This window comes from Manacus candei, unplaced genomic scaffold, assembly GCF_025592945.1.
Source record: "Manacus candei isolate 608988 ecotype Guabito, Panama unplaced genomic scaffold, ASM2559294v1 h1tg000103l, whole genome shotgun sequence".
Taxonomy (NCBI): domain Eukaryota; kingdom Metazoa; phylum Chordata; class Aves; order Passeriformes; family Pipridae; genus Manacus; species Manacus candei.
The window spans coordinates 396064-421812 of record NW_026138151.1 but is presented as its reverse complement, the minus strand read 5'-3'; the positions used below and the strand labels follow the sequence as shown (position 1 = coordinate 421812).

The window sequence follows — 25749 nt, the reverse complement described above, 5'->3', positions numbered from 1 at the left end:
GTTTAGAGAGAGGGGAAGGTAAATGCATGTACAGTGGGAATGGAAGCTCTCTGTTTACTCACTTTATTACTGATCCATAATGACCCTACTCCCCTTTATTTTTTCAGAGGTCACCTGCTTCCTTACTTGCCCTTCTATAACCCCTGTCCTCAACCTTTTTATATCCTTATTATTTTTGCTCCTGAGTTATTGGTGTATTGTTCACAGCTACTCACCGTAGCAGAAGGTAACAATGATAGTGATCCATTGAAAAAACTCTTAAAATTGTTACCCAAAAATTCTAGTGTTCCAAAGCAGCCTAAAGAGGACAATTCCCAAACATGACAGCGTGAGGCTATGCATGAGTCTGTTTTTCTGTTCCCCCAGCCACAAATCCAGCAGAAGAGATTCCTGGTTTCCCTTCCAAAAAGCCACTAATTTCTGAGTGTTTGTCATAAATTACCATCTGTTCCCTTTTGCTGATTCAGTGTTTGGATGGTTGCTCTCTATACCAGACCTTGTATCAAATTTGAAAGCAAAACCAACGAAAAACAAACCTTGCATCTACTTTTTCCTCAGTTTCTATTTTTAAACCAGAAAATGTCACGGTTCTGCTTTGGGACACAACCAAAATAAAGCAGTGATTCAGAAGAAAACAATAAAGGGGCCAAGAATAAGCAGGAATGAGAATTTCTGCAATCTAACAGAATACAGAACCACAGGCTAACAGTATGTGGAGGCAAAAAAAAAGGAAGCCTTGTCTGAAGAACTTGCAAGTAACTAAAGAGCTGTGGTTCCCCTCAGTCGAGTGACTGTATCATCAAAGGGCTTTTTGCATCCATAGCATCCAACAAACTGGTTTGAAAGTCTCAGGAATTTAGATAGCATCCTCTTCTTGGATTCTGAGTGGGGCCTGCTGGATGTGACACTGAGCTTTGTTCCCTGGTAAGCTAAAGACCCTTTTCTCTGTTTAAGTGTGTGTGTGTGTGTGTGTGAGCCTGAGTGACTGTGTCAGAATGGATGATCTCAGCTTCTTGAGTGGCTTTAATTGTATGGGCTAATCATCCCTTACAGGCTGATTTCATTTATTCTGTCGGAGCCTCTATGTAGCACAAACAATGCAAGAATAAATAAACACAAATATTAATCATTCCTGGTATCCTAACTGTTGAGTGCTGCAGGGGACCAATGTGAAAATGCTGACAAGGGAGGCTTGGAAAGAGACATTTGTCTCCATTGGCATCACTTCTCTGTGCTAAATTATTTTGGACAAAGGAACATTTAATCCTTAGGGCTCATATATCTGAAAAGCATCTGATTCATGTCTGAAATGGGGTGGACAGGACAGGCACTCAGCACTTTCAGAATATTTGCAAGGAGAGAATAGATCTGTCCCCATTTCAGAGTGTGATCAGAAAACCTCAGATTAATCCCCCTGGGGACTCAGACTGTCTGTACCAGAGTGGGTAAGTCATTAATTACTTTCCAAGTACTTTGCAGTGTTACATGGAGAAAACCTTTCGAGCCTCTGCTCTCAGAATGGTCTGTTCACTTGTTCTTTCACTCAGGCTGCATGTGTGAAATACAGGTTTGTGCATGACAGCAAGGGCTTTTTGGCAGGTATATCACACCTTCCATAACGTGTACCTTGCTGGCTATTATTAGAATGATTTAGGAAACAGATTAATCAAAGCAATTTAAAGTGATGTTTGCCAATAAGGATCAGAAGCCTGTTAAACCACCCATAAGAACAGCCACTTTGAGCCTCTGCCATTTACTGTCTGACTCCATCCCATTTCCACTTCTCTCCAAACACTCCAGAAACTTAATCCCCCTCCTCCCAGGCATAGCCCAGATGTGCAGCTTCTCTTCCTGGGCAGCAGGAGGAGGTAGGGCTCAAATACATTTGCCTGCAGTGGTGTCTCACTGTACTTGCTTGCACTTGTCTCTCCAGGTGTACAGCTGAGCAGAGACAGTGGTGGTTAATAATACAATTTCTTCCACAAACAGAAACATATTTTGCCTGTAAACAGCTGGAACTACCCTGTCTGCAGCAGAATTGCACAAGAAGAGAGATATCCCAAAAGCAAAGCTAGAGAGTTCACAGCTTAAACTACAATAAGGATTTGCTAACTTCTTCTGATTTTAACTCAAAGGTTGAACTAATGAAATACCTTTGCATTAGTAACCTCGTTTTAACTAAAGGGGGAAAAAAATGAAGTGAAATCACTTGTGTTCATCAGGTTAGTATTTAAATTGTTTTAATTAGATTTTGAAGTCCATGTGTAGCTCTCAGTAAGAGATGGCCATGTCTCCATTTTTGTGGGATTCCTCCTAATTTTTTAATTTAGACTATGGAGGGGCTAACACAGGAGCAGGTGTGTTTACACTGCAACAGCTGCTCTTTGGTAGCAATGCTGAATTCAGAGTTAATAAGAGCTTGAAATTTGCTGAAGGCTGAAAAGTACAGATGAATTATCAAATTACTGTAGAAATCTACAATATTTGTCTCTTACAGGGTTTTTTGTTATCTTTCTTGATATTTTTTTCTGGTACTAATGTTCTCAGGGAAAAAAAAAAAAAAAAAAACACAACAGAATCAAAACCTTGAAACTTCCAGTTTTCTGTCTTTTGTTTTCCCCTTTTTTCCCCAGAATGAGCAAAAAGCCCTGTCCCTGTCACCAGCATCAACACCTCGAGGTAAAACCAACTCCAACCCTTGCAGTATCTCCCACTACCAAACCAAGCCACACCTGAAATCCTTTTCCACAATACACCCTATTTTCTCTCATTAGCTTTATGATTCCTCACAACAGCTTTCTCCCCCTTTCCCCAGCTACTCTGGCTTGCCCTCCTGGATGAGCAAGGAATAGGAAAAGCTTTGACAGGCTTGAATTGGCACTGGTTACCAACAGGTATGTGCTGCCAGGCTGAGCATGTGAGAGCAGAGCCTGCCCTGCCTTCCCTCCCTGGCTGCTGAACTCCTCAAACCTGTCAGAATATAAGTGCTTCAGATCTTCACCCCTTTTTTAAGTTCAGTGGAAATGAGCTGATAGGGTGAACAGAAATATAAGGAGGGAACAGATTAGCACTGTGAACATCTAAGCTTTATTTCCTAACAAGTTAAAAATGGGTCTGAAGCCTCATCTATGGTTTTGTCTACCCTTTAAGGCTTACAGTTAGAATGGCTAACTTCTTCCCATATAATATCTGTTCTGTTTCTCCTCTGTATTTGTATGGTCTCCATTACCATCCCAGGAGCATCCTCACATCCTTTTAGGGATGTGATTCCCCCCATCTCACTCCAGTGAAGATGAACTGTCAGCCCAATTTTAAAAGCAGGAATTGGGCCAGAGACAGACTAAGTCCTTAGTGCAGAAAGGAAGGTCTAAGCAAAGGGGCATCTGCATTGCAACACACAGCACTGTAGCACTTCACTGCCTGTAAAACCTTAAAGCCTTGTGCTTTAAAAGATTAAAGCTGGTGTTTTTAAGGTAAAACCTTGTGCTGCAGCCACCAGCTCCCAGAGAACAGCCCTGTCTGCTGTGCCAAAGTCATGCTGAAGAGTAAAACTGTAAAGGTAACCAGATCAGCTCCTGGGTTTGGTTTCTTGCTCCCCTCCTCATTCTCCTTTTTTTTCCCTGTCCCATTTCTATATTTTTCTACTCTTTTCCTCTATTTTTGCCCTTCTCTTATTAAAAAGAGGCATTTCTTATCTGTAGCACTTGAGAAAGAGCTTGTTTTAACAGAGCTTGACTCAGAACTTTTCTGCTCATATCTGTGGCTCCACAAAGGCAGGAAAAACTTCCCAGGAATTGTTTTCTTGAACTGTTTCGTGCTCATAGTAAATCAGTGGCTCTCCCTTGCCTATGGAGCTCTTTATTCAGACTTCCTGGCCTGCCACCTTCCACCTTCGAGGCTGGATTGACCATTCTTTGTAAAAAAGTTTATACCTTGATAAACAAAATGCACCTGACTGTTATTACAGATATAGGCAAGTAAACAAAATATCTTTCTTCTGTTAAAGAGGTTTAACTGTGTAATCAGAAGTAATTCAGTACCTGTTTAGCCTTGGTGCTGGCTAACAAAAGGCAGATTCCACGCCCTAGTGGAAGAAAGATCAAAGGCTTTTTTGGCATTAATGAATGTTAGGTAAAACCCCCAAATATTTAATCAAGAGGGAACAAAACCTTAAGACTCATGCAGCTGTGAGCATTTTTTACAAATTTTCATAGTTTATATTTGAATCCTATCTAAAGGTTTGTCACCCTACAGATGAACAGGATTAAAGGCAGGTGGAAAAGGGTGGGATTTTCAAAGCATTTTTAAAACTGTCATAGACATAAATGAGGCCCAAGTTGGGGCAATAGAGGGGGAAGAGCTATTACAGGCTGTCACTTCTGAAAAAGCATTTAGTGTGATGGGGTGTGATTATGACTCAGAAACACAATGAATGCTTTAGAGGGAGGCAAAAAGAAAAGGATGCACCTGACTGGTTTTGTAAAGGCTGGTTACAAGTGATACAATAATTCTTTCACAACCAAAGTGGCAATCAGCTGATATCCTGAACCAGAAGATTTGATTGCCCAGCTTAGAAAACACAATGCCACTTGTCACACAATTACCCTAAATCATTATAATAATGTATTAATTTCATTGCAGTTATGATTGAGAGCCTTGGTGATGGATCAGAATCCACTTTGCAATGACCTGGCACATACAAAAAAATTCAGGGGTTCTTTCCCCAGACTGTTTCTGGGAGATAACGGGCAGGAAAAACACACACAACCTGGCCACTGATACTGGTCAGCACAACAAGAAACAATCCTATCCCACCAGGTGTTTAACCAATGCTACTCTTGTATAGACATCACAGCAGAGGAGGCATTTTAAAGGGTATTACAGGGATTACAGTGCAAATACTTAGGAGATGTTTCAGAGATGCTCCACCTGTACACAGAGGCAACACAAACAAAGCAAAGGGGCTTAACTGAAAAATAATAATTAAGTGATAGGGGTGACATCAAAAGGAGCAGTTGTGGATATGACACCCAGCTAGTGCGTGAGAGGTTGGGTAACAAAAGCCACAAAGAGCCTTGTGAGTATTTGAGGTGGTGGAGAAGGGGCAAAAAGCAAGATACAGGTAAATCATGCCACAACACAATCCAGCCAAGAAACTGGGAAGATAATCTCTGCAGCAACGTGTTGATGGTAAAGTGGAGATAAGATGGAATTCCTTGGTGTTGGCAGAAGGAGGTTCTACCTTCTAAGATACAATATGAGGAATCTGCATTTCACATGTATATAGGGGAGGAAAAAAGGATTTTAGATGTGCTTTGCAAGCAGAAGATTTTAGCCTTTCCCTACAGCTTGGATGTGATGATCTACAGAGAAAAAATAAAATGGCAAAAATAGAGTTCAGGTTGTTTACCCAAAGGTTGGTAAGGATGGAAAAAAAAAAAAAAAAGAAAAAAGAAGTTTCCAGGCAATCTATCACCAGAAATCACTGTGGAGATTTCTACTTGGATAGGAGGGGAGTTTCCTTTGTAAAAGCTAAAAAGAAAAATAAGGCAAAAAATTAGCATTCTGTTTAAAAAAAACCCCGAAGCAATACATCAGTTTTTAAAAGAAAAACAAATAAAGTGGAATCAGTTAGGAGATCATGGTGACCATTTCTGGTTTGGCCACTCAGCCTTAGCAATGCCAGTTGCCATCTTTCTCTCCATCCCAGAACAATTGTTTACACTTGTGCAAAATCATTAATTGCAACAGAACAACCTTTCAAGTGCTGATGAGATCAATGTAACACAGGGCTATTACTGAAAGTATAACCTTGCATGTGAGGCTTTAATTACAGTGAATCCTGCTTACTTCTCCCAGTCCAAGCAGCACGGGGAGGACTGGCATTAAAAGTTAAAAAAGCATTGTTTAACTGGGCCACTGGTGCATTTACTATGGAAATCAATAAGCCAGGAAAAAAAAAACAAAAACAAAAACAGAAGATTCTATGAAATTTGTAAGTGTCTGCTTTCAAAGTAAACAACGTGAAAAATTCATTTAAATATTTTGGAGTGAAATGTTCAGGTGATGAAAATTGGGGAATCTCCTACAAAATCAATGAAGTTTGCATCAGTTGAATATGCTTTGGTTACCTCTGCACCTGTGTCCTTTTTTTTTCTTAATATAGTTGAAAACCAGTATTATTTATGTAGACTCCATAATACCACATTATTATTTCATCTGCCAGGTGATTTCTCAGTTAGTGTGGATAAAACCAACAAAAAATTAACTGCTAGAAAAATCTTGTTTAACAAATACTTTGGTGAAGTGCTCAGCTTCTTAGAACACAGAGGATGTTGAGAATTTTTATTATTCATTATTAAGAATGATGAAAAGAAGAGGCATCACTCTCTTAATCCATCAAAGCCCAAAAGGAATTTATGTCGTACAGAAAGGGAATAGAAAAACCTAAGTTATATTCCCTAGAACGAGGTCAATGTTCATTCTTGGAGATCCAGAAAACTCACTTTGAAGCACATAATTATGTGTGGGAAACGATCTATAAAATTGCAGAAGCAGAATAAAAAAACCCTCTCGTGGAAGGCAGAACATGTGCCAAGGTCTCAGCAGCTCTTGGGGTGTCTGTGGGGGTTGTACCCAGAGTTCAGCATTTTCAAAGAAAAGAAATATAAACATTCTTCCTGCACCTACAGAAACTCGCATCTGAATTCGTAATTGGGGCAATTACCAACTGAATTACCTGCCTGCATGTGGAATTGGGCAATCTTGTAGTTGAACTTGCATTTCTGTGGCAGGACAGCCTTGCTGCTGGTGTCCTGGACTTTCACTGCAATCCACCCAGGAGATCAAAGGACTGAGGGCCCAGAGGTTCCTGTAGCTGAGTCACCTGTTGAGTCTGTTGTGTCACAGAATTAGTCATTCCCACTTGGGAATGACTGCAGGAGCAGATATTGCCACGTTTACAGGCAGCAGAAAGGATGAGCTTCTGAAGGTTTCTGCTGCAGGACAAAACTCAGCAGTGACTCAGAACCTGCACCCTGTTAAATTCTACAGCATCTGAGTTTAAAACCAACATAGCTGCAAAATGCCTCTTTTTAATCCAAAGAGAATCAGATCAATTGTTTAGTCTCATTCCAGTATTTGTCTCCAACAGTTCTTTCCCACAGGAGAAAGTCACTAGAAAAGTGTGGAATCCTCAAGTCCAGGGGCAGAGACAACCTTGCAATAGATGCTCCTCCAGAAGGGTCCACAAAACTGCTACTCCCTATATTTCACAGGCACTTCCCACCCTCACACAGAGAAATTTAGGCCTCAAGTAAAAGCCTGAGGGACACAATAATTACCATTTGAAAGGGGATAGAAAAGGTAAAGAGTATTACCAATGATCTGTGCCTCTGCTGAGAACAAATGTTTGTTAAACGACTCCAGCAAGAGTGGGTTGAACATAGAGGAGGGAAAATAATTAAAAACCCCAATAATCTCTGCCAGTCCGACCAGAGAGAAAATTCCTTCTTTCCTGACCCCAAATCAGGCAATCAGCCTAAGTCTGGGTGTGGGAGCAAGACTCATCAGCCAGGCATGTGTAAGAGTTTAATACCACTTGCCAAATCCACCCTCAAGCTGTGGCCAACCTCCAGTGCTTCAGATAATCGTAGAAAAGAGGGTTTAGAAAGATGCAAAAAGAAAGTAAAAAATCCAGTTCACATTGTACACCCTGAGGATGACAGTGTTTGCACTCCATTCTGTTTTCAGAAAAAAGAAAGGACCAGAGCTTTTAGGCAAACTGCAGAGAAATGTGATGAGATTCTAGTTTGGATAGGAAGGGAATGTCTTTTGTAAGAGCTAAAAAACCCACCCAAATCAGCAAGACAAAAAAAAAATGAATACTCGTGGGTTTAAAATAGGCAGTACAGCCCAAATTTAAAAGTAATAATAACCAAATAATGTGTTTTTCAGTGGGTTTTGATTACCCCTGAGGAAAAAAAACAAGTACTCAAAAGACACATCAAAATGGAAAGCATCCTTTTGTCTGGTACAGTTACCTCGTGAGAATCCACACACCGTGGTGTTTGTAAAACATAAACATGAAACGAAGCAGAGCTCAAGCAGCTTTTCAAACCCATTGGGGATAGCTGTGAATCAAACACTCATGACTTAAAACACCAGGTGAAACACCTACCTCGAGCTTCCCTCCTGATCTGTGATCTCTGCTGTTCACTCACTGAGCTTGTTTCATTTTACCTCTTCTTCAGCTTTGGAGCCTCATGATGGAAAACACTTCCAGCTTATAACAGCATCTCCCTGGGAAAAGCAGTTCCGAGGAAAGGCACACACATAGTTCATGAGAGTGCTTTGCAGGGCCACTCTCAGCTATCAGAGGACATCCATAAGCCTTGTTGAAGCTGATGGGATTACTTCCCAGTGATACTGCTGTAAGAAAGAAGGGAATCTGTCCTGCCAACTCGAAAATGTGTAAATATTCTGCATGGTCCATTACTGAGTGAAGCTTTGACAAGAGCTGATTGGCCTTGATTTGCTCCAGCTGATGCACATCATCTCAAAAACTGGGTGTCCCAAGCACAACCCTTCACTGGTTTCTGATCAGTAATGTGGCTCACCTGAAGGTGGAATTGCTCTCTTAAAGCCTCACCAGAGGCCCCTTTGGCATCTGAGTTCCTAGAAATCCAGCCTCGTGTCTTCTGTGGCGCTCTGGGGTTTTTAACCTGGTCATTTGTTAGTAAGGCAGAGGAGTGGAGTGTCACTGAGCAAATGGTGGTGCCACAGGAATTGATTTCAGTGGCTTCAAGTCACATCTGATGTCACAAACCAGCCACATCCCTCCTGCCCTCTGTAACAACATCAGCATGAACTGAGCACAGGACACAGAGCAGCTGGACCCACGTTCCCTCGTTAAAAACATGCCCATTTCTTTTGGGTTTGCTCATCTTGTAGGATGTACTTGTGGCCTGCCTTTTATCCCACCTGTGCATGGTCATTGTTGATAGAGCAGAATATTGATTACAGCTGAACCTGATTTAATTGGTGTTTGGTAACTTCATGAATTGAGCCATTATGTATCCAGCACTGCAAGGATGAACAGACCAGTCAGAAATTATTCCAGAGGAAAGGCAACATGAAGTGGGAGGCTGGAAAGACAGCACAAAAGTCATGAGTGGGTGAAGGAAACCAAAGCTTGGGTGGAGCAAAAAGAAAGGGGCAGGGTGTGAATTGGGATGGTGGTGAAGCTGCAGGCAAGGGTGACACATCCTGCACAGTTATTACAATGGTTTTAATTACCCCTCATGCCTGACATTCCTTTAGCACCAGGCTGCCATGAGTGGAGGCTGATGGGTGGAAAGGGGCACCGTTCTCCTCCTACCCTTGTGCAATTCCAACCACAGTAATAACTGGTAAATCCCTAGAGATAAGGCCCTTTGACTTACTAATTCCTCCTAAATTTGGTTTGAGCTTTCTCGAGGTGTTCTACACTTCCTGTGTCCATGAATGTTGTTCATCTGCTGAAGCCAAAGCATGACAGACATCCTGGTTTTTGCAGTTATTGAGCTCACTGAGGCCAGTCTTTCTTGTCCATACTATGCTCACTGGGGGTGTGTGGCCTAATTAAGAGGTGGAGCAGTTTAAAGGAAAAATAGAAACATGGGCCCTTTTCCTTTCCTTTTTCTCACTGACAAAATTCCTAACTGACAGGGAAACATGCTTTTCCAGTAATTGCATCAGCCCTGTTTCTGGTTGGCACAGGCACTCCCAAAGCTCAGTGACCAATCACTGAGGATTTGAACAAAAAGAACTTAGTTTTTTAGGAAAACCTCAAATAACACACAGCATTTTTACAGGCACTGCAATAAAATAAACTGTGGTCACCTCCCTTTCAACATGTTTTAAAGATTCCTATATGGGAAACAAGAGCTAGAATAAAAATTGGAAAGTTGTCTTATAATTTATTATTTTCTTTACAACAATGATTTACTGTGCTCATGGTATCAGCTACCTCAAATCTCTTTTATAGTTTTCTGATTTTTAGGAGCTGGGCAGAGCATAGCCTTTAATTCCTGAGGGAGATTTCTTAGAAAATCTATGGAAAATGTTAGATTTTGGCAGATGAATCAAACTTCTCCAGCAAAAAGGTGTGACTGTAATGCAGATTCTCTTGATACAGAGTAACTATACACTAGCAGAATAAATGATTGATAAAAAAAAGTTGTACTGTAACATCTAAAGCTGAGGTGCAGTAATTACTCCATGAAGTGCTAAACTGGGGATGTAGTGCAGTAATTGCAATCATATTGTCACAGACAGAACTATGTTATCTTTATTGCCCAGGATACCCGTGACATGAAATTTTGATTGCTCACAAACCTCTCGTAGACACAATTTTATGAATGATTATAAAATATGAAAATAACCTTTTAGTCACCCAGGGACATGTTTAATTTTATAAAACATGAGAATTCAGTAAGTCACCAGGCATTCACATATCTTCACTATCCCAAGCTCCAACCTTTTCCAAGCTTCCACCATTCAACCTCCCCTTCCAAAGCCATATCCCTTCTCTTGCTCTGCCTTAGCTTTACTCCTACGTTTTAGACTGGTAATTCAAGGTTTAGCTCTCAGCAAAATTATGAAGATGAAAGAGCCAGCACAGAGGCAAGGTATCAGTCTTGCCCTCATACAAAAAGAGCTTGTTCCTCATTCCCCACAGGAACCCAGGAGGATACTGGAGCCCTGCCAAGACATCAACTCGCCCCACGAGAGACAAGTCTCACGGCTTCAGGAATCTTCTGGAACCGGCCAGATATCATCAGTCAGCTCCAGTTGTTCCTGAAAGACAGTGACACAGCTCCCGCTGGGCTCCCAAAGCACCTGTGGGAACCACTGCTTCCTGCCCATGGAAGATGTTCTTGGCGATGTACCCAAAAACTGCGGCTCCCAGCTCAGCTGCCTGGGGGTGATTTGCCCTCCAGCCCCGGGTGAGGCTCAGCTGAGCCTCCCTCCACCATGTTGGTGCCTCACCAGCTGGGAATGATCCCTCTGCGCTCTGGTGCCTTTTGGTTCACTGTCTGTAACAGGCAGACACAGTTTTGGTGCCAGTATTTGTGTTAACAAACGTTATAGTTTGAGGTGATCAGATATTACACTAACTGCAGCCGTATAAAGATCTAAGAGAACAGACTCAGATCATTTATTTTACTCACTGCTTCATGGTTCTGGGCCTTACTCAAGGGTCCAGCTTGGTATGTTCTGCACTATACAGTGCCATGATATATTTGAAGGGATTGCTCTACTGTCACTTTTACTGTACCAGATTTATTTTTCATCAGAGGTTTGAGATATACCAGTAACACATTAATCATGTGTCACTCATCCCAGGGAACTCAGAAAACAAATGGAAACCAACCATTCCTTTCCTAACATGGGCAGCTCTCATTAGCATGGGAATTTGTTTTGCTGTTTGTTTCTGTTGTTTTCAGAAACTGCTTCTGCAAATGATCTGAATGAAAAGGAGATAATTCAGAGACACCTTCTTTGTAAAAAAAAAAAGGAAAAGAAAAAGTCTCACTACATAGTGAGCTTATGGATTTGAAGTACAAATCTACAAGATTAAATCTGTTTTCAGATACGATTTATGGGCTTGAAATACCAATGTACTCAATATTTGCATGGTGAGAATTTTATGTATTGCCAGATTGTGATGACAGAAAAGGATATTTTGTCATTTACATTTACTAAACTACACACAGAATACAACTATTTGAGTAGTGTATGGTTTTGAAGAGATAAAATGGAAAAAACAAGCCATGCATCACTCATTGCAGTGACCCAGGGTTATTACTGAAACTATTGTGAATTCTACACTTCTCCATCAGTCACAAGCAGATTCTGTACTTGTTAAAATCGGTTGCAAAGCTGGCACTTGTGCTTCAAAAAGACCACTTTAGGGAAAACAGATAACGGTAGAGCCCCTGCAGTTTCGGCTGTGGTTTGGTTTGGTTTTCTAAATGCATGTGGAAGGAACAGGTCTCATTTACTGAAACTTTGCCTTTTGGCGTGCGTATGAAACAAGAGTCTGAGCTGCAGACTATCCCCTCCCATCAGTGACAGAAACAATCGCACATTTCAAAGGCACCTCCCTGCAAGGCCAAGGAACTTTTTGTTATGTAAATGCAACTCGCTTGTTTGTTTTTTGTTGATGTTTTTAAATGCCAAGTTGTAGATATGCGTGTTGTGTTAAACACATCAAACAAGGAACCAGGACATCGGTCTCCTGCATTCTGGGTTCTGCTGTAGACATGGATAGTTTGCTTAAGGTTGCATTTCAAACAGCAGCTCTTTGATGCTTTAAATGCCTGGCTGACCAGTCACCATTAACACAAGAAGGTGGGAACACGCAGTCAAATGGAGATTACTGGCAGGAGAGGGACATTAACGGGGGTTGCCAAACTGAAATAGCTTCTACCTCAAAATTACTTCAGTAAAAAAACGTAGGCAAAAGCAAAAACTGTCACTGTCAGTGTTGATATTTAAAATCTTCACTGCTACTGTGAGTGGTAAACGGGAAAATACAGTTCTGGTTCCCTACAATGTGGGAAAGGAATTCTTCCATGGACTGTGGACTGTGGCTTCACCAAGGATGGGAAATCACGGGATCTGAGCTGTGCTCCTGGGTGGTGGGACAGGCAACCTGTGCAGTCACAGTGCAGAGCTGGAAGTGCAAAGCCACGGCACAACATTGCACAAGTTTCACTAAAGGGTCACTAAGACTTTGTCAGCCTTGTTATTCTCAAGTTAAAAAGAAAATCATCAGTGTGCTTTCTGGGCTCCAGAGACGTGGAAGTTTCAGCAGGTGGAGGCTGGAGTGCAGAATTTGTAAAACAGAAAGAGCAGCTTGAGTTCTCAAAATAACTGCTGAATTATTACTTTAAGAATTTTCATTTTCTATGAAACACATAATATTTATAGATAAATTAAATCTGGTTTTTTATCAGAGGGTATATGATCCACCGAGTATTCACTCTAGCTGTGATTCTTCATGGTGTTATGTGTCATGCCTGAAACCCTGGGGATGACAGCAGCCTGGGGAGGGGAACACAACCCTCACCATTGTTCCATTTCATCATATTTCCAATCTGTGCCCACACAGGAGAGGGCGGCTTCTGGTTATCAAAGGCTCAGATAAACAACCAGCGGGACCCAGCCCAGCCCTGGGCTCTTCTCCACTTTATTCTTTAAACGTGGCAATCCCCCAGTCTCATTGGTGTCTCCTGTAGCACTTAATAAATGTAGAATCTGGTTCATTAAGTGCCTTGTTCAGAGGTCACTAACCACCAGCAGTCTTTATGAAGCCAAATTGGGATGTTAAAAAAAGGAGTAAAGGACGAGCCATCTTCTGCCTTAGATATGGTTTTATCGTATCCTGCAAAGGAAGGGCTTTGAGAAATGTTCAAATCTGATCAAAGAGCTGTGTAATACATCCCTTCACAGTCCAAACTACGTGGGCTCCAAGGGTGGAATTTTCAAAGAAACATGCAGAAGAACCTGTTGCCCCAGATAAGTTAATTAACAAAACCAGTAATGGCTGGAGTTCTGAATTCCATTGTTCTTCTAAACTTCTCTTACCACTGTGTTATAATTTGTTGTAAAAACCTTACACTGGTAGCTTCACTTTATCAAAAGCTGTAACCCTTTAATACTCTTCTAATTGTGTAGGAGACTGTGCATAAAATTAGATAATCAGATTCCACTGTAAATATGGATACATTTGTGCACAACGCCCAGGGAGGCACGGAATCAAATCTGTGAATGTCTTTCAGTACCTGTGAGGAGAGTAGTGGGTCAGAGCAGTACAGCAGAAACCAAAGCTCCTGGGAATCAGATTACATTAACGTGCCAAAAACAAGGAGTTGAGTTTGTGTATCTCTACCTTCAGGACTTACACTATGACAACTCCCTTTAGACAGTTTTCTCCTTCCTCTCCTCCTACGGTTCTGTTTTCAGTATCTTTAGCCTACTTACTACCTATGCTCAGTTTTCTTTCCCTCCTCTTTTCTGGAGGAGCTCACAATTTGCAAAGTTCCCACTCACTCCACACAGACACACTCAGGGAGTGTTTACTTTCTTGTGAAATTTGCTATCAAAGACAACCCTACAGCACTCGAGATTCAGAAGCCTCTTTCACACAAGTTCTCCTTGTTAGATATGCAGAGGAGGTCCTTGAAGAGCTATTACAGAGTGTGAAAAGAAACATAAAATTTGGTCCACTCTTTCTGTTCCTATCTCAGCACCGAGACCAAAACAAAGGGGAAAAAATCCTCCCCTAAAATACTATATCCTCCCCTAAAATACTACATCCTACCCTAAAATCCTACAGCTGCTTCCTGGTAAGACACTTCCCAAATGCTGGGTAGCAGTAGAGTTGGCACTGTCTGTGGATGGTGTTACAAGTGCCAGCCAGAACACTTCAAAAGTTTGGAAATGTGATTCAGTGAAGATTTCAAGCACCTCAAGTGCTCCAGACTAGCTAAGATGGAAGTCAGCTGAAACACAGGCTCACCCTTCCTTACTATGTTTTCTGGATGATTCTTTGGTTATGACAGGACTAGAATTAACAAAATATATCTGCTGTCTGTTCCATGCCACCTGGGATGCAGAGCTCTGCTCTGAATATCTTTATATAAAGCTATGAGAGAGGACAGGGGAAAGAGCAAGCTAAGTTTTGGATAAGCCCCCGAAATCTCCTGACTGGAGTTAATTTAAAGTTGTAGGAAAAGGTTCTGGCTGTCCTTTCTTAACCATGGCAGTGTTTGTAACAGCCACTCGTGCGCCAAGTAACTTTAGCACCACCATAAAAAAGGGATAAAGCTGAGAGGATCTGGGAGCTGAGTTTGGGAATGAAAGCCCAAACTCAGCAGAAGTGCTGTTCCATAAATGGGCAGCAGCTCTGGCCTTAAATTGTCATGAAGATACAGGAGAATGGTGCTGTCCCCCTCTGCTTATGGGCCTCATATTGTGCCTCAATTCAACTGCAAAAATTTCTAACAGGGAAATTACTAAAAACACCTAAAGAGGTTTGCAAGCCAAAACCAATCTAAAGTGAGACTTGATGTTCCAAATGCCACAATTCAGATTTACTTGGTCCAGTACCCTGTCTTTAAAATTACCTTTATAGTTATCACCATGCCTTCAGTGGGAACAGCTTCAACTTAATTAAATAGCTTTTTTTATCTGGTTTCAAATTGATCAAGTTAATTTAGCATAAAAATCCTATGTAGATATGTAGCTTGGTTTTTATTCTCTACTAATTGACAGTGAATAACTTATGAAAATGTTACTTCCATGTCTTATGTCAAACAAGAAAGGCTTATTGAAGAAACTAAAAGGCTGCATTGAGGTTGTTGCAAAAGTATGAGATGTCTAAGGAAACTGTCATATCTCATTACTAAAATCAGGATCCTAAAGAACAAGAATTGTTCTTTTATGTAATTTAAAAAAGAAAAAAGATGACACAATTAAAAAAAGCCTCAACACCTACAGGAACTAAAAGTACAAAACCTCAATAGAAATCTGGCCATTAAAAATCCATTTACAAAACAAAATGCTGACGATATAAAATAAAAGTATTTTGACCAGATTCATTAAAATCTTAAAAAGAAGAAAAATGGTGTAACTGAAAGAATATCACAGGTCCAGATTTCAATACCATGATCCAAATGTTATCAAGTTACTGTAGTGATCATAGTCCAGTTTAAAAATTTGTTTATTGAACCACAAAGGTCAAAAGGAGTCTCATCACTGCTATTTGTAGTGTAGTTGTCAGTGCAGCATTGCTGTAGCTGGGAGCAACTCAGGATATGAGAAAGACAGGCTGAGGGCAGGTAGAATGTTTCTATTAGACCAGCTGGGTATAACTGGGAAAAAACTTGCAATCTTTGAGGCATACAAACCTCTCCTCAGGCTAAAAGCTTTTGAGGGAAAGGTGGGGGCTTTTTTTCCCCCCTGTTTTATCAATTGATCAAATGCTCTTTCTCCCTTTCCTGTTTATTATTTCACACAGCCAGGCATTAGCCTCAGATAAAAGAAATATAAAATAACAAACATATAAGACAGAACCAAACAATGCTTGCCTTCAACAAAGGAGTATTTTTAAGTTGAAGGCACCTGCTCAGAACTGGCAGTCTCTTCTTGACAGTCTCCTGTGTTCATCAGCACCTTTGGTAGCTCGGAACTTTGAACCTCCCGTTTCTTACCAGGGTTTTTATCCAAAAAGAAAAGATAAAACACAAGTTTTGAAATATCTTTTTCGTTTATGTGGAACAGAAAAAAAAAAAAAAAAAAGCTCAAAGCAGTCACAGGTACCCGGCCAGTACCACAGAAAGCTGTGTGTGGGCAGATTAGAGACTGAAAGGATGGGATCACTTGAGAGGAGGGTAAGAGGAGCCAGTCACATGCAGATGATGAAAGACTGATGAGCAGTGGAAGAGAGGGGAAGGGGAGCAGAGGTGCTGATCAGGGAAGAAAGGAGGAAACCAGGGGCAGGTTGCGGGCTCCGCTCAAAATGTTGCTGCTCATCGTTAGCTCCTCCGGCCGCTGGAGGTCTGAGCCCCTCGGAAAAGGCAGAGTCACGAGCAAAAAATGGGAATTGGCTGAAGGATTTTTGACGAGCTGTCTCGCCAGCAGGAAATGCAGATTTATTGCTGCTGAGCGTTCTGCAATAAATACAAGCGTAGTTCTCGAAGTGTACTTAAAAAACCCCAACCAAACAAAAATAAATCTCCATTCCAACGTTATCAACATCCAGTATTTTTGAATTTCATTTTGAAATGACACTTCGTTTTGCAACATACTGTGCTTTGTTCACTTTAACACAGCAGCAGGTTTTAGAAATATAATTGAGATATTTTCATTCGCTGATATTTTTTTTCCTGTATCATGAATTTATGTTACATCAGGACATTTAAAAAATGCTCTGATGTGGGAAAAAAAGAGTCAAAATAATGACTTTTCCTGTAGCACATGCTTTCCCTGAGATAGGAAGTTTGATTCAAAGCATACCCTGAAATTAGTTGGACGCCCATTGACTTCAATGGAGCAGATCTATGAGGAGATCTTGAAGAATAGAAGGAAGAAATTAGTGACAACAAATCGAAGGAATTCCTCTTTAAACAATGCCTTACAAATGTACACAATGATCCCTGGGTCCTGCCTTTGATGTACAGCTCCCCAAAGCTTTAACTTTGCTACTACAGGAAAAGCAGAATTGGGCTCCCAAACCAGGCAGGCACGAACCACATCTGTTCTCAGACACACTGGAATTAACTAATGAGATACTGATGCTGTGTGTTTGCATCTGGACGGGCAAGTCTGCACCAAACTCCTGCAAATACAACATGAAATAATTATGGGCACTCATTTCTGTGACTTGTCCTACGGCCCTTGGTGAAGTCAAAGCCTTGTTTGTGCTGTTTTCCAGAAATATCCATTACATTTCATAAGTAAAACTTAAAGCTATTTGGAACTGTATTTATTGAGCTAAAATTAGACCTACCAAACCAGGTCATCTTCGTTTCACGAACCTGATCATGTTCTCTTCTGGATAAACATAAAAAGATACAGAAAGCTGAAGCTGAACAGACTCATGGGCAATATCTACTATTGTTTGGACCAAAAAAAAAAATGAAATAGGGTTAATATGAGCACCTCAGCTGATTTGAACTTGTGGCTCACTGAAAACAAAGCTTTTGTAATGGGGATGTTGATACAACCTTAACTGTAACAGCACAAACACTGCTACTGAAATACAGTTTTGAGTAAGCTCCATCAAGGAGTGTTTTGTAAATGAATAATGACTTTGCTTAAAGCTAATCAACATCAAGTGTGTTAAAAAAGATGAAATAGTGCTGGAAGGCAGTGGGAGGTAGAGGAGCCTCAAAGTGCAAACAGGTGCTGATCTCCCTTCAGGGGGGATTGAGTGGCACAGACCTTACAGGCCTGTCACTTCTGATCAAAGCAAGCTCCAAGACCACATAATCACCATCACCCACCTTTTAAAGGATGCCCTGATTTATCTTCTGTCACTGTTAATAACTTAGCTACTCTGTCTAAAATACTTAAGGACATTACACAAGGATAACATTTCAAAAATTTCTTTTTTTTTTTCTTTTTTAAGAAATGTGTAAATGTTTTTAAACTAAAATGCACTGAAGTTCATCCTTTGAGGCCATCTGTTGTTGGAGACCACCTGTCATCAAACGACCACCTGAGCACATAATATCCCATCATTACAGAACTATCCCCTTGAAGCCATGGATTTTAAGTGTTAGAATAAGAAGGGTGTGTGTTACAGACACTCTTGTTACTGGGCTGTTCATAGAGTTTGAAGCCACGGGATGACAGCCACATGTGAATAATGGCTGTATAATAACATACATATGAAATGCTTCTTTGGGAAAAATCTGATAAGAGATCTGAACATTCCTTGACTGAGCTCCTCACATCCTTTCAACCATGGTGCTTGCACTGTACTGTTCAAAGTGTGCTAACATGTCACATCTCAAACTAAACCCTGAAACTACTGAGTTTAATTATATTTCTGTTGATAAGAAGCATCAGTATTTCACAGAGAAACAAGACTTTTACCATTGTAATTAGAATTTTGTGGGGTTTTTTTAGCTGAATCCCATTTTTCCCTGCTGATCTCACACTCCTACCTCATTAATCTCTCTTCAGTAAAGAAAACTATTCTACCAAGTTGCCCTTCCCAGAAAAAGGAACTTTCTACCTTTCTTCTACCTGGCCCTAAGATACAAATCTCCCCCTGAATGCTGAGACACGACAACACAGTTTGGGACAATTTCTACCCCTTGAGAGTAATGTACTGCTCACACAGGAGAGAACAGGGCACCTGTACACAGGCCTGTGGCAAACATCTGATTCTTGTTTTCCAGTGTATGTAAACACTAACAGAATGCATTTCTTTTAGAATTTTTATCTAATAAATGCCTTGAGAGCACCTGAAGAAACATCCTATAAAATTCAACGAATAAAAATACCGACACGATTTCACTAAGATTTAAAATCACTGTGAAAACTAAAGAAGTTTCAGTAAAGAATATTTTTGAGATATTGTCTTAATTTTTTGTTTTATTATCATTTAACTAATAGCAGCCTTCTAAGACAAGAATAAATTCTTTGTTAATTATTAATAATGCTATATTAAATTAATGAAATGTTGTGAAAGTAAGTATATAATTTTCCATTAACAGTCATGAGCTTCCAATTCCTTAAATAGCAACTTCAATATTAAACTGTTAGGAGTTATGGGACAGTGAGAAGTACAATTTCTGAAATAACTAGTTCTTAAGAGGTCCTTAATGACAACCATTACACTCAGCTGCATTTACAGTGTACTAGTCCTGATGGAAAGAAATTACCACCATTATACACCTGAAGAATCTCATTTGCTTACCAGTAAACCCCCTTCAAATAATAACCCCTGAATAACTGCAAACATGAAATAAAACCTGAATATTTAGCTTACAGCTTAGCAAGAATCTATTTGTAACATGATGAATCGAGCCAAGCTTTCATATTTGGCATTTTCATGGAACTTGCAGTTCTGCTCTGGTGACAATGAAGGGCCTCAGCTGACAACTGATTAAACTCAGGAAGGCAGCAGGAATTCAGCCACTGCTGAACATCCTTGTGCAGTTTTCCCTCCTCCAGGATCCCAGTGGCAGGCTGTAAGAATTCACCATCAGCAATGAAAGCAAATAATTTTTTATAGGCTACAAAAACAGCAAGATGTTTAGTTCAGTGACTGATATATTTTAAAGTGAAGCCTGAAACCATTCTCTGAGCAAACCTGTCACTATTAAAACCAGCACTAACCTTTACATGGGAGATTAAATTCATGTGAGGCAGACACGGTCCTGGCAAGGTGACACGCACCACAAAACACATATTTGAAGGGTTCCTGTAGCAATTTGCAACACACAGGTTATTTTAAAACAGTGTATTTCTTAGGATCTAATGCAAGTGATCTTCCTCAGAACATACACAGATGCCCAGGCATTAATTCAGTAGCTTCAGAAGTGGATTTGTTTAGGGCAATGTCCTACTTTGGCTCCAGCAGGGTGTCCTCTGACAGGATTAACTTCCAGGGCACCTAAAAGTTGTGTATTAAACTGTGGCAAAAATATGTTTTCTCTTCCCCCAAAAGATAAATTTTAGATTGAAAGCTGCTTTGCATATGTGCATTTTAAGTCAAGTTGATCAGTAATACTTCCAATATCATTTTTGTCATTCAAGTTTCTAGTCATTGCCGGAAATACTTAAAAAGAGTACAAGAAGGCAAAAAAATTATCTGTCACACTACACAGACAAGTTGAAAAAAAGAGACCACTAATGCAGAACCTTTTGTTGTAGAGTTCCCAGCCACGAGATGACTGTCACAGGGATCCTCACTCTCCCCAAGTCCACTAAGACCTCTCTTCTGATCAAAAACCTGACCAAGGGTTTTCTAGAAGAGCCACTGTGAGAAAGTGAAGTTCTATTCCTGTCTCCCCAGGTGAGCACACAGCCCGGGCAGTCACCTGCAGGGACAACCTCAGGTTCACACAGAATCACGCTCCACTAAAAACTTCTTGAAAATGTATTTACAATTTTAACCTTATCAGATAACTTTCCTAAAGTGGTGTTCAAATCCTGTATTTCCCGATCTTCCCTGAGTCTTTTCACAAACAGGAGTGATACTTTCAGTAGTGTTGGAAGGAGGGGGGGAAAAAATTCCCCGAAGGGTAGAGGCTGAATTGTATTCAAGCTGTGTGAAGTGAGCCAGCTATCTTTAACATGCTGAACATACCCTATGCAAATTTTAAAGGGGTGTTAACCAAGGATCATTGTTGTAATCTCGGTGCTTTGTAAACATGGTACTACTCTACATCACTGCAGCTTTTTACATCTCTAAAGCTTCTTCCCATTCTGTTTTCTCAGCTGTAGAGGCTCACAGAAAGATGCAACTTCAAAATCCGTTTATTTAATTCCAACTTGCAATTTCGAGTAAACGACTGTTCTCTCTGCTTATACTTGCAGGCAAGTATAACAACAACCATTATATTCGAAGTGTGCTTTTATCAAATAATGGAGGGGAAAAAAAGTTTATTAACCGCAAAGCACATCAGAGAAAGTTTAGAACACACAAAATTATCAAACTAAAGAACATATTTTATTTTTAATAAAATAGTGGAGCATGAAAAATAATTGTATATTACAAATATATACAGCACAAAACTGTGCACCCCCAGCACAGTAAAGAGCATCACTCTATACAAAGCTTCCCTTTGCAGAATCTAGTGCTTCTTGATCTATTCATAGTGAGAATTTGTTTAACAATAGAAAGAGTCAATAAGCCCTTTGGGTCTCTTTGAATTGATCCCCCCCTTTTTTTTTGCACAAATCAGTCCAAACGTGTATAACATTGGCTTGATTTCCATTAAAAAGCCACAAAATGTAACACTAAAGGGTTTCTGAGGACTAGACCTCTTAGTTCTTTTGTTAAGAGATTTCTTTTGTTGTCTTTATGTACAGCAAAATACTTGTTTCTCTTTTCATGTCACGGTAAGAAAAAAAAAAATGTATTGCACATTATTCTTATTCACAAAGTTTGTGTCTGGTGCAGGAAGTTTCTCTTTTGGTGAAAGAATATTGGTGAGCATTATAGATTGAACCTATTTTTAGGCACTCCAAACCCACTAGGCTGAGTTGTAAAGGACTTTAAAGTTAGCACGGAAGTTGCTTTCCTGGATAGAATCCTTACTGAGGATAGGCCTCCTTGGGACCTTCGAGTCCCTGAAGAGACAATGCTTGCTTGGGCACTTTTAAAACCAAATCGTTGCTCCACAAATCTTGGCTCTACCTTGTTACTCAGAAACCTGTAGGAAATCCAGCTCAGCTACACGGGAAAGTTAATTGTTTGTTGTTGTGTTTGGTTTTGCTTTTATGTTGGGTTTTTTTTAAGTTCCTTTTTTTTTTTTTTTAATCTGAGGGCTGGGTGCAATACTTAACTAAAAATTAGTAACAGAACAGACTGTTTTAATTCACAATATTTCTTTCACTGAAAACCTTTCCGTAAGTACATTTACCTTCAGTTTTTCACCAGGTCCTGAATTCAGCATGGTATACACTTTTTGTGCCTTGAGATATCAAACTGCTCTGACAAAATAAGCACCATTAATTATTTTTTTTTAATTTCTGACTGCTACTGTGGACGTGTGTAAGTCTGTAAGGTGAGATACAGTCTTCTCTAAAACCTGCTCACACACAGGTGGGTGGTTGTAACGTCGATTCGTATTTTGCAAGGTGAGTTTTCTGTGGATGTTGAGGTTTTTTGTAGATTCCACTACTCGTAATGACACTCGCAGGTTTTCTCCTACTTCTCTTCTTTAATCTCCGACTACAAACATTTTGCCAGGATTGAAGAGTCTTGGAAGTCCAGATCCACATGCCACTAGTAATGCCCACAACTAATAACATAAAAATTTTGACCATAAAGATTTCTACTGCTGGGATAGAGTTATTCATCATGCAGTCTAAATTTTTAGTCTGATTGTTCATCTTGCATTTCTGTTGAGTGGCCACAATTTTCCAATAATCCATATTCAGCCTTTCATAAAAATAGCAAGCTATCACACAGGTTGCAGGCACTGTATACAAGACTGAGAAGACACCAATCCTGACCATAAGTTTCTCCAGCTTGTCGGTGTTTTCTCCACCTGTTTTCATCACCCTCCTGATATGAAAGAGGGCCACAAAGCCAGAAAGAATAAAAGAAGTGCCAATGATTAGGTAACAAGCCAAAGGAATGAGTACAAACCCCGTCAAGGCATTCACATCCATGCTGCCAACATAGCACAGCCCTGTCAGCTCGTCTCCAGCCACCCTTCTCATAACTAGGATCATTATGGTCTTCACGGCCGGGATGGCCCACGCTGCCAAATGAAAGTAGCTACTGTTTGCTTCGATTGCTTCGTGCCCCCACTTTTTCCCAGCTGCTAGAAACCAGGTTAAAGTCAAGATCACCCACCACAAGGAACTCGCCATACCAAAGTAATACAGAACCAGGAAGACAATGGTGCAGCCCGTGCTCTCCAGCCCTTCCTGGATGACATAGAGCTGGCCGCTGTCCCTGTCACAGGCGATGCTTTCAGCACCTGAAAAGAGGCGAATGATGTACCCCACCGAGTAGACACAGTAGCACATGGAGAGGAAGATAATGGGCCTCTCGGGGTACTTGAAACGCTGAGGATCTATCAGAAAAGTGAGTACAGTGAAAGCGCTGGAGAAGAAGCACAGAATGGACCAGATGGCAATCCAAATGACAGCGAACTGTTTGTCATCCCTGCTCCAGTAAACATCAACCCCTGGAGTGCAGAGCGGCGCGCAGGAAGCGCTCTTTTCCACATGGTGGAACTTGCCGGGATTTTCACAGGAGGTTCTGCTGAGGCTGTCCTTGTGCTGCTGCAGATCGTGGCCACTGCTGGGCCGCTGGGGACGAAACATGGGTGGCAGCATGCTGGACCCTCTGGGTGGCTCATCGGACCCGTTGTTGGGGGCTTCCATGCACAGGTAATTGGGGTCGTTCTTGTTGGGCAGTTTGCTGCAGTCCAAGGAGTCCGGCCACTTAAAATTGAACTGCTCCATAATAGGGGAGCACTTCAGCCTCGCCTGCTCGCACATCACCCTGCAGGCTGGGATCGGGGTAGAAACCTGCTCCGTGCACATCGGGGCGTAGAGGGAGCAGAGGAAAAATTTCAGATGGCTGTGGCAGCCGTACTCCACCAAGGGGGCAAACTCGTGCAGCTGGATGGCAGCTTCCCTCTGGTTTTCGTGCCCCATCAGGTTCGGCATCCTCGTCATGTTGTACCCGATATCCTTGCACATGGGGATCTCTATGGGCTGGCACCTCCCGTCGCCGGGGCGGTCGATGTCCATGGAGCTGATGCCGGCGCAGAAGCGGCTGAGGCAGCAGAGCAGCAGGACGGTCCTGCCGGCGTTCCCGGCCGCCGGCCCCATCGCGGCGGCTCCCGTGGGGCCCGAGCGCGGCGCTGGGGGCTGCTCGGGGGTCACTGCAGCGGCCTCCCGGCCCCTGCCCGGCACAGCATCGCCCCCGAGCCGGGCGAGGGCGCGGGGCGGGGGGCGGCCGTGCGGGGCAGCATCGCCCGGGCCCCGCGGGGAGCGGGGGAAGAAGGGACGGTCCCCCCAGCCCACGGATGCGCGGAACTTACTGCGGGCAGCCCGGCAACTTTCTTTTCCCCGGGCTTCCACTTTCGCGACGCGTCTTCCCGACCACCCTTCCTCCTCCTCCTGCTCTTCCTCCTTCCCGGCAGAGCGATGCCGGGATAGTTTTGGGTCCGGGCAGATCAGATCCGATCGATCACCGCTTCCACTCGCACGTGTCCCGGGAGGCTTTTTGGTGCAGCGGGTCTCTCCAGGGATTTTTTTTTCCTTTCCCTAAAACAGGTCACGGCTCCGCACTTTCGCGCCGAGAGGTGGGGATTGGTTTATCCGAGTGCAGAATAAAGGAGGAGGAGGAAATATCTAAGCCATTGAAGAGGGGGGCCTGAAAAATCCCCCCCACTCCCTCCTCGCCGCCCTCTGGTCCGGGTTTGCAATAGGTCGGCTCGGCTGCGCTTTGCCGAGCTGGGCTTGGCGTGTGCGTGTTGTCTGTGCCGGCTCCGCTCCTCCCGCCTGGCAGGAACTCCCGGGGCCGGAGCAGCTGGGGCTTTTGGGGGGCGGCTGAGTCCAGGGATAAAATAAAGTAAAAAAAAAAAAGGCACCAAGGGAAAAAAAAAAAAAAAGAAAGACCTGTGCAGGATCCGCCTCGCATACGACATCCACTTTGCATGAGAAAGGTGAAGCTGACACGGTGATTACTTTCCAATCACTCGGAACGCCTTGAAACCTCCTTAAGGACCCCTACAGGTTCTCCTTGATCGGCACAGATTAGAAAAAGCCCCATTTGTTTCTCTCTCCTTCTGTCTTTTCCTTCCTTTCTCCTTTACCTCCCGTTGCCCTCCCTTGAAAGTTTAACAAGATTTTTTCTGTAGAAGGCGTCAGCCTGCCCTCCCTCGCTCAGGTAGGAAGCCAGGGAGAGCGAAGGCTTCAGACTTCGTGTCTCCTAATAAGAGGGTTGAAGGTGGTGCCTCCTTGACTGCCTTTATTGGAGGGGGGGCAAAGCTTTAGCAGAGAGGATGTGGGTAGGAGGATGCATTTTATGACGAGTGCTATAAACTCTCCGCTGCCAGGGTCATAAAATATGGTTGCTTTCAGCCTGGAATCTCAGCTGTTTTCAAATGTCGTGCTTTGTCTCGAATTCCTAAATGAACAGGACAGGCAGGGTTGCTGAAAAAGTACCTGATTATGGTTTTAATCACGGTATGGCATCACTCGAAAAGTAGCTTGCCTTTTTTTTTTTTCTCTTCCTTAAATAAGAAACCCTAACTAGAGACGTACCTTTGGGGAAGTTGCTTCATCCACTATAGAAAAGACACTTATAGATTTGGGAGACGGGAATCATTCTAAAGTGAACTGCGTTTACTTTCAAAGTTAGGCTTTGAGATTTATTTTGCTTGTTGGTCTATGAGAGACAGAAGGAGGAAGTTAAATCCTAAGCCAAACTATAATTCGCAATTTTACAGAGGGGAAAGGAGCACTTTGTGATCAGAAGTCAAAGATTAG

The 25749-nt window shown here is 41.9% G+C and overlaps 1 protein-coding gene and 1 long non-coding RNA gene across 2 annotated transcripts; both read right to left on the bottom strand.

The window, feature by feature from the left end:
- Positions 1 to 6812: 6812 nt before the first annotated feature.
- Positions 6813 to 8752, bottom strand: LOC127461381 (uncharacterized). Its single transcript, XR_007900052.1, has 3 exons — positions 8619 to 8752; positions 8180 to 8301; positions 6813 to 6895 (listed from the first exon to the last, which is right to left on the bottom strand). It is a non-coding gene; the product is annotated as an uncharacterized LOC127461381 (long non-coding RNA).
- Positions 8753 to 22019: 13267 nt separating this feature from the next.
- On the bottom strand, positions 22020 to 25164 carry FZD10 (frizzled class receptor 10). The gene has a single exon (XM_051769140.1). It carries the CDS (start codon positions 24082 to 24084, stop codon positions 22327 to 22329), a length of 1758 nt encoding a protein of 585 aa, XP_051625100.1. The 5' UTR covers positions 24085 to 25164; the 3' UTR covers positions 22020 to 22326.
- Positions 25165 to 25749: the final 585 nt, after the last annotated feature.

What these genes read in the sequence shown, in the direction of transcription:
- FZD10 (XM_051769140.1), bottom strand. Translation starts at nt 24,084, where the DNA reads ATGGGGCCGGCGGCCGGGAACGCCGGCAGGACCGTCCTGCTGCTCTGC.